General features: G+C 36.5%; 1 protein-coding gene across 1 annotated transcript in view; it reads right to left on the minus strand.

Moving 5' to 3' along the window:
* Nucleotides 1–8934, minus strand: part of insrb (insulin receptor b) — a 125711-nt gene extending 116777 nt beyond the window's left edge. The window contains exon 1 of the mRNA NM_001123229.1: nucleotides 8856–8934. Within this exon, the coding sequence (NP_001116701.1) occupies nucleotides 8856–8934 (79 nt within the window). The remainder of the gene's footprint in view (nucleotides 1–8855) is intronic.
* Between the last annotated feature and the right edge of the window lie 1009 nt (nucleotides 8935–9943).

Raw genomic sequence — 9943 nt, forward strand, 5'->3', positions numbered from 1 at the left:
CAAACAAGCCGCAATGACTCTTCAGTCAATGAATATCGAGCAGAGGCGGGACTTCGGTAAGACTGAGCGAGTCAAAGGGTCAAGCGAACACGTCAATGTGGAAATTACAGCCCCGGCGTGGAATAAGGGCAGGTTGCTCCGTTCACAGCCTGGAACATCTTGACATGGTAAAGCGAGGATACGGAGTTAAAATTGACCCTTAATGAGATCACAAACACAAACAACAGTGGTTTAATACAGTCTAATCAGCAGTCTAATACCTTCTAACCTTGGGCTGCATGATGTTTGAAATATCTGATATTGCGATACTTGATTTTTCTGCCATATATATATATATTGCAATATAAATATTTTCACCAGTTTTTTTGGTTTGAATAGCTCTACTTGACTTATTTTTTTCTGTGGAGTCTAACAGTATTCAAATACAAAAATTGAATAATCAAACTGCCAAAAAAGGCTTCTCTAACTTAAATTTTTTGTCTAATTTCTAGACAAAATGTATTTTAAAAAATTTAATCAAAACGAAAGTTAGTTTTTCCTTAAACACGCAAAATATTCTGCCAAATGGGAAGTAAATCATCTTGTTTTCGGTTCGAAATTTTGATATTTGGACTAGAAACTAGGGTTGAGCGATGTCGACCAATTTGGCATCACACAATGTCTAATGTGAAACATCACAATGAACAATGGCATCGTCTATCAACCCAACCCTAATTTGAACTACAAACAAGACAAAAGTTCTAAGAAAGAAAAGTTTTTTTATTGTGTGTAATTTTTGCAATTCCTTGTGCCCAAATGTATTAAACTCTCTTGAAATGCTCACAGTCAAAGGCCTTAAAAGCACATAAAAAATGATAAACTTTTACTCTATTATGGTTAAATTCTGCTAATAACATGCGCTTTGTGGTTTTGTGGTTTCCTGGTTGAGACTCAACATGCAAGATTCAGCGATGTGCACACTGCGATAACACTGCTAAAACGATATATTGTGCAGGCCGATTTTGAACCTGAGATTTCTCATCATTATAAAAGACTGCCATTTATCATAATTCATATAAAAAGACATTTTTGGTAAATAAAGCTATGAAAAAAAAATTAGAGACCACTTTAAATTTCGGTTTCTCTCGATTTGTTGTTGTGCGTTTAAGTAAAACAATTTAATTTTATTCTGTAAACTAAATAACAACATTTTTATTTAAAAATTCATAGAAAATGTAATCTTTTTTCCCTTTTTTTCCAGTCTTTCACTTTCAAACAACATATTTTTTCATTATTATTCTGTGTAATCAAAAAAAATAAAAATAAAATCACAACTATTAAAAATAAAAATCAATAAATCTGAAGCGACAAATATTTTGTTTCAGATTTAGACAATCAGATCTTTATATAGACTACAACAAATATCAACCGATACACAATAAATCCAGATAAACATGGGATTTAAGGGATTTCTTTTTTTTTTCCACACCATTTAAAAAAAACAACTTTAGCTGGGTCTGAATTCGCATACTTCAATACTATATATAGTATGCTAAAAACTGCGAGCCAAGTATATATCGTAAAACAGTATGTGAGAATTACCCGGATGACCTAGTACTTCCAGTGAGATTCTGAAGTGCACATATGATGCCATCAAGTGATGCACCGCAAAGAATTTATTAATGGGAGTGAAGCGATGCAACTGACGTAGGTAGGTCATGTGATAATGACAATATGGCAGATGTAGTTCATATTGCTGACATTCAAAGTGTTCAACATACTTCTCTAACGATCGAGTACTAGTACGGTTTAATTCAAATCCAGTACCTACTGAGTAGTAGGTGATTTCGGAAGCTATACTACTGACATTCATAGTGTATAACGTACTTTTCTAATGGGCGAGTAGTACGGTTAAATTCAAATGCAGTACCTACCGAGTAGTTTGCAATTTCAGTGGCAGCAAATGAGTTCGCTGTACTTAAACGGCCTCCACAGTGACCAGACCTCAATCCAATAAAGCACAATGGGATGTGGTTGAATTGGAGATTCACATCATAGATGTGCAGCCGACAAATCTGCAGCAACTGTGTGATGTTATCATGTCAATATGGACCAAAATCTCTAAGGAATATTTCAAGTAACTTGTTAAATCTATGCCACGAAGGATTAAGGCAGTTCTGAAGGCAAAAGGGGGTCTAAGCTGGTACAAGTGAGGTGTACCTAATAAAGTGGCAAAATGAGCTTCGATTATAGCGAATATTAAACCATCCCTAATGCTGCGTTCACACCAGACGTGGAACGCGCGTCAAGCGCGAGTGATTTACACGTTAAGTCAATGCAAACGCGCGAATAGACATCCTGCGGCGCGAATGACGCAAATTGCGTGAATGGCGCGGGGCGAATTGAGCGTTTTGCACGTTTGGCGCACTTAACGAGCGTTTCGCGCGAATCTCTCGATTTCGAAAACCTGAACTTCAGCGTACATTCGCGCCGCGTTAACCAATCAGAAGCTTGCTCTTGTGGGGCGTGATTGTGACGTAGAACCTGTTGTCGGTGTTCCGAGGGAAATCCTTCAGCCTTCACCGACAACAGTTCATCAAACTGGGCTTGGCTCAGTCAGAAGCACCGCTGAAAGCCTCCGTCATCCAGGTTAAGTTTCTGGAGGAGTTTATGAGCTCACAGAGCTGGATGCACCTCTGAAAGAATGTAGTGGACTCAGACACGACCCGAAACGTATCAACGCTGTTTTTCAGTCTTCATAAAAGCACATAAACACTTATTTTCTTCATAAAATCCATGTTAGCCATTTAGCTATGAAGCTAGAGTCTTCGGGCAGACAGAAGCCCTGCCCATCACGCGAATCCGCGTCTGTTCTGATGTGAATTTGACACGCGAATGAAGCGGGGTTTGACGCGCGAATGAAGCGAGTAAACTCAAATGTTCACGCGGCTATTTATGCACGAATAGCGCAATTTATCCGCACGTTCCGCGTCTGGTGTGAACACAGCATGCTAAATCCAGATAAACATAGAATTTTTAAGGGGTCTCTTTTTGTTTGCACATCATTTAAAAAAAAACTACTTTAAAACAAACTGCGCAAAGATTTATTTTGAAAATGGGAGGTAATATTTCGAAAAGCAAACCTCCTTTTATGAAAAGCAACGCCCTTTATATTTCGTTAAACAATTCGTTAAGCCCTTATTTGAATAAAAACAACACGATTTGAACATCATACTTTGAAAAACATAACGAAAGTATCTATTGTCAAAATATTGTGCAAAACTATACATTTATGACTAAACGCTTTCATAAGCTATCTTTTTAAAGTCTGTGTATTATTTTATTTTTTATATTAAATCTAAATTAAATAATTTTTTAAAAACATTTTCACTAAATACAAATATTCCAATAGCCAATTTACAAATAAACCATACATTTCCAGCTAGTTCTTTCAAATTTGCTCTTAAATGTATAGGATAATCCAGCTTTGACACAAGAGCCTGCGAGAAAATGGCCACACACCACTGAACAGAAGCCTGCGAAAATGCTTCGATTTCCTGGGAAAAGCCCACCCTGGAGATTCGCAGAGCTGAACATAGAGCTCACATGCTACATGGCAAATGTTCAGATACATGACCTGGAAGACGAGAGGTCAGCAGGCAGCAGACGCCCCCCAAATGAGTCCCGAAACCCTCAACGGCAAGAGCACCTACAGGGTGGGCCACTTCAAAGACATTCCACACGCTCGGCATTCTGGGAGAAATACCGAGGCAAACTACAGAGTGTCAGAAGATCCCAAACAGGTCCATGGAGTCAAAGAGGCCATCGGTAACGTAAAAACGATCCCGTCGTATTTTAACGTCTTACTATTGGGGAGAACAACCATTTGCTAGCAGTTGGAAAATTGCTTTAGACATTTTGGGAATGTCTTTACATAAAAACACAAGAATTTATAGCTTGACACGGCACTTTTATCATGCTCTTATTTTTTTGGAGCATTTATTTGTTTATTTGGAACATTAAGCATCCAAAATACACTTTATCACTTTATTTATCATTTTATTTAATGTTTAAAAGGTTGTTTTTTTTTCTAAATTTTGCTTTTTCACCAGCAACGAGCCATAAATCTCCACTAAATTTGTATTGTAAAGGTTTTACAGAGGGGTTTGTTCCTACAGAATTATCCTGAATTTTTTAAACAAAATGTAAAATTTAAAACTTTCTGGATCTTCACAGTATTTTCAAAACTGGATAATAAGAAGAGATTCCCAAAATGACTTTAAGGGGCTGTTTTAGGAACAACGTTTGTGTCCAAAAACGGAAAATGTTTTGCACTGCACTATGCATTTTACTTGTTTGTTTACACGACAGCATTTTGGGGACTGAAAAAAACTTTTAAAATTGGGTTTCAAAGCAGGAGTGCAAAATATTTAATTTTTTTTACCAATTCGGAAAAGTTGTTTCAGTCTTCATGTAAACGGTGACATCATGCATGTACATAGTAACTCATAAGGGTCGTTCACACAGAACACGTTTTTTATTCCAGTGTGCAACTTTTACATTGTCTTATGCTGTGTTCACATCAGACATGGAAGAAGCATCAAGCGCAAGTGATTTACATCTTAAGTCAATGAAAAGATGCAAATAGACAGCCTGTGGTGCGATACGCGCGAATGATGCGAATCGCTCGAGTTAGAAAATCTTTAGCAGACATTTATTCCGCGTTAACCAATCAGGAGCTTTCTCTTGTATGGGCGTGAGTATGACATAGTGCCTGTTGTTGGTGTCCCAGGTAGAAATCCTCCTGCCGACACCGGACAACAGTTCATTAAACTCAGTCTGAAGCACTGCTGAAAGCCTCCATCATCCAGGTACAGTTTCTGGAGGAGTTTATGAGCTCACAGAGCTGGGTGCACCTCTGAAAGAATCTAGTGGACCCAGACACGGCTCCAAACGAATCAACACCGTTTTTCTGTCTTCATAAAGCACATAAAAATCCATGTTAGCCATGTAACAATAAAGCTAGTGTCACCGAGCAGACAGAAGCCCTGCCCATCATGCAAATCCGCTCAATTGGAAGTGAATTTGACGCACAAATGAAGCGAGTAAACGCAAAATGTTCACGTGTCTATTTACGTGAGAATAGCGATTTATCTGCGCGTACCGCATCTGGTGTGAACACAGCATTAGTAAACACATGCTTGATTCACTTGCATGTGCGTTATGCTTGTGATTCTCTTGCAGCACCACTCATCAATATCAGTTTTAAAGCTGTGGACCAATCAGAAGAATGCAAACATTGTAAACTTCTGTTATGAATGAGATGAAAGCGCCATCTACTGGGCCTGGCCGTTTTACACACACAAGTAAATGCAAATCCTAATTGAAAACATCGATGTGTGATTTATTTTTTGGTTTCATCGTTGTCATGTAAACATCGCTTAACACATCACAGAAACAAAAAATAAGTTTGATCCTGACTTCACCAGTTGTTTCGATTTCTGCACTAGAAATTTATGCAAATCATAACTGAAAATAACGAGGTGTGATTTGTTTTTTGGCTACATCGTCGTGTATACATCGCCTAATATATCAAAGAAACTAAAAGTAAGTTTGATCTTGACTTCACCCATTGTTTCGATTTCAGCACTAGAAATTTATGCAAATTATAATTGAAAATATCGATGTGTGATACATTATTTTGGTTACTCGTTGTTGTGCAAGCGTCACCTAATATATCAAAGAAACTAAAGGTAAGTTTAATCCTGACTTTAATTGTTGTTTCGATTTCTGTGCTACAAATTTATGTAAATCATAATTAAAAATATAGATGTGTGATTCGTTTTTTGACTACATCGTTGTCATCTATACATCACCTAATATATCAAAGAAACTAAAAATAAGTTTGATCCTGACTTCACCTGTTGTTTCAATTTCAGGACTAGAAATTTATGCAAATTAGCACATAGTAAATTAATTAAATCATTTAACTTTATAATTAGGTTCAAATAGTTCATTTGTGTTTTTATTAACACAAACTATGAATGAACAGCATTTATTAATCATCGTTCAACATTTACTCATTATGAAAATCCAAAGGTAACTTGTTAACTTAATGCACTTGAACTAACAATCACTGTATAAACAATGCTGGGTTCCAACACAATTCATACATTTTGTCCCAACAAAAATGTATTACGTTATTGATTACGTTAAAATGAATTGCGTTAGGAATTAAGTTGTCCTCAAAATATACTTAAGAATTGTGTTGCTTCAACTAGGGCTGCAAAATATTGGAAAAACATAACATTGCGATATTTTTTCAATTTGCGATATATATTGGGATATGAATACAATTTCACCAGATGACTTAATATCTCTAATTGGAAAGAACTTAGATCGATTCGGATGATTCTGTATTGGTAGTGCATTTCCATAAAATTTTATAAACAATCTATAAAATAAAAATTTCGTTGTTGTCTGTGCTATTTGCAGTGAATTTCTGTGTTTGCATGCGTTGTATTTTCGTGCATAATAATCTCCAAATACATTTAAGAAAAAGATAGAATTGAAATTGAATTTTTTTATCGTTTCCCGAGTCTAACAGCATTCAAGTGAAGTAACTGAATGATAAAAATAATTTAACAAAATTAATAGTAGTTAAGGTCACAAACGGTACAAATATCTTATGCCTGGATGTTTTTAAAATAATTATACAATCAAAAGCATCAAAAACACATGCAAACGATAAATTATAATACACACTCAACATTGCGTATATTCTGCGATGTGACAATCGAGAATGATGACATTGCGATATCGATGCTGAAACGATATATTGTGCAGCCCTAGTTTCAACCCATTTTAAATAAGTATTTATAAGTATTTTTTGAATGCTGAACAACTTAAATTTTTCATTAACTAACATTGACAAAGACGAATAAACTCTGTAATGAACGCATTTTCATTATTTGTTATTGTTAGCAAATACACTGACTAGCTTTAATGCAACCTTATTGTAAAGTGTTACTTGATAATGCATCAAATGTGTATTTAAACATAACAATTTAGAAAATTTGTATTACAAATAAACTTTCTTAAATGTAATCCATTAATTAGGAAAGTATTATGATATAACTGTCAGCCTTGAGTCCACAGACTAATAACTGCACCAGCAAACACCTCACGTTTTCCCAATCTGGAGTTCAAATGGTTCACTGGGACACAGCAGTTATCTATATCAGAGAAGATCCAATTATTCCCACACCATTATTTATAACACCACGTTACTATTGCGGGCCTCGGTCCAGCTTTTTCTTGAGATAGCATCTCTAAAAACATTAACAGACGACTATTCTGAGTGTGCCCATAAAAGCGCCTGTCCTAAATTTAAAATGATGTTCAGACATGGAAAAGCTGAAGGGGTTTAGTTATAGTAGCTGTAAATTTAACAGCAATGCAGGATCTCGCTAAATGCTTGCTGACGCTTCATTTAGTGCGTGAATAAATAAAACGTAAAAACAAATTTAGTAGGAAACGTTGCTGTTTGTAAAAAAAAAAAAAAAAGGGTGTATTAAAAGCAAATAAATAAAGCAATCCTTTTAAAAATGAGAATTTACTGGTTTGTTTAAACATGTTTGCTAACGTCTAATATGAAAAATAATTTCTCAAATTAATAAATATTGATTTAAATGTACACAAACTACCATTGTCTGTTTTAAATCGAATCCCATCAGTCACAACAATATATCTGAAATTGAGTTTATCCATTTATGAAGCTCTATAAATGTTACTAACTGGTGTTTTAGGGTATTTTACTCAAATATGTAAAAAAATTAAGCATTTTATTAAATATGTGGACTTTTGTAGGACCTGAGCAGTTTAAAATTCTATGTTTTAATCAAAACTCACAGCATTAAAAGTTAAAATGTAACAAATAAGTTCCAAAACTGAAATTTCAATACTGGATACATAAATATATCCATGTTATGGTGTAAAACAAGTTTAGTAATTTTGATAATGGTTGCATTTGTTTTCTTTTTTGTCAATTACTTCAAGTTAGTTCGAGTTAATAACAACACACAATTTTGGATATTTTCATATCTAGGAAGAAAATTGGGATTGAATATGCTTAGTCTATCATTTGTGATCATTATTATGCTATTAAAACGAATAAAGTCATTCAAATTATCACCAAAACACGAATCATATCGATCTAAACCTTATTAAGCATTACAAACACATCTGAATGTATCTGATAAATAAAATATATGAATCCCCTTCCTTCCGTCGGGAGTTATTAATTGATATCTCTGAATATGTCGACAGAAAGAAGCTCAATGTAGGCTAATCCTGCTCTAATGGGATCTGGGAATCTTCTTAGGGCCTCAACTTGTTTACACGCTTCCAAATCGAACGTGAAGAACGTGCGTGTGCGCGTCTGGAATCCAGTCGTGCGCGCGCTCGCGAATCCCGCCGAGTCCAGTCACGAGCGCTAATCTAGCCTTCGGGCTGACGCACAGAACGCCAGGCCTAAAGGAACGGCCCATTTTCAGAAGGAGCGGGGGGAGGATGAATGAAAACGCACTTTTAACTACAAATAATTAGATATCACATTCTCATAATGGTAGTAATCGCACTTTTTTGTAATTTACAGTTCATAACAATGATTTAGAATTACTCAATTTAAGCATTAAAGCCATGTTTAAATGATAACATTTCTCCGACATCCCTTTCAACACATGTCGGAGCAGCCGAAGTCTACATGGAGTGAATTCCACAAGTCCCCTCAATTGTAAACTACAACACGCACACATTGAGGAACAACACATCCATAATTCGCGCATTAAAGAGCGTTATAGACAGGCATTACTCACTTTCTCCATGTAGTGATCCGCAGAGGCACAAGATGTAGGCGAAAGTGACCAAAACAACCACAGATGTGTCCAGCCGCATTCTGCCTCGCGACACGTTTTGGTTTCCTTGGAAAATTAAATCCACCTCTGGTGTGTCCGAAAATCAAAAATTAAAAGGAAAATAAGGTTGTTTGTCTTGTATCAAAAACAACAACAAAAAAGTTAAATCAGACCCCCCAAGAAGGGGACCCGGGGGTCCAGCGTGCTTCAGATAAAGATAATGTTCAACTGAAGTAGTTGTTGCCTAACATTACACAGCAGGGGTGAAATGAGTGTTAAATAACATGATCCTGCACCCTTGAGAAAAATAAACGACTGAAAATCATTTTGAGCGATTTTTCGGATGCATCCTGGCTTTTAGTGGAGCAAGCATGAAAAACGTCCATGCATCTCTTCCATGGAATCAATCCCACACTTCTAGGAATGAGGTACCCTTAAGGGTACAGTACATTGCAACTTTTTCATAACCCCTGCTTTAGTTTGCTACAGCAATATCAGCAAAAAGGTAGACAAGGTTGTATTTAAAACAAAGAAAAAATACGTCCACGTTTTACACACAAAAAAATCGCTTCTCAATTGTCAAAAAAGCCAACAATGTCTCCGAGGGCACAAGCAAAAATTATAATATTAAAATAAAAAATATAATCGTTATTCCACAGGTCGTTTCATGCACTGCCAAATGTCCCCGTCAAAAAATGGGCATCTCCTCATCCACATAAACACATGCTGCACACACACCACAATGGTTTCTGTAGCGATTCTGCTGTCAGAAATAAACCAGCGTCCTCTAAAATTAAATATCCACACTCCTTTGCGTATCTTCACAACGCTGAGAGGAGAATAAAAGCAGAGATGTTCTGCTGAAGCCTTTGCTTCCAGCACAATGATCCCGAAGTGTGTGTGTGTATGTGTGTGCGTGCGTGTGTGCGCGTCACGGTCGCGTCGCGTTTTAATCTTCCACGTTCATCAACAGAGCGGCGTCCAGCGCGTGTTCGGCCTGCCCGTTAAACCGCTCGGTTCCGTCGACGAGAGCCCGGTGCGCGGTCTGG

This window comes from Danio rerio, chromosome 22 (genome assembly GCF_049306965.1).
Source record: "Danio rerio strain Tuebingen ecotype United States chromosome 22, GRCz12tu, whole genome shotgun sequence".
In the NCBI taxonomy this organism is placed as follows: Eukaryota; Metazoa; Chordata; class Actinopteri; order Cypriniformes; family Danionidae; genus Danio; species Danio rerio.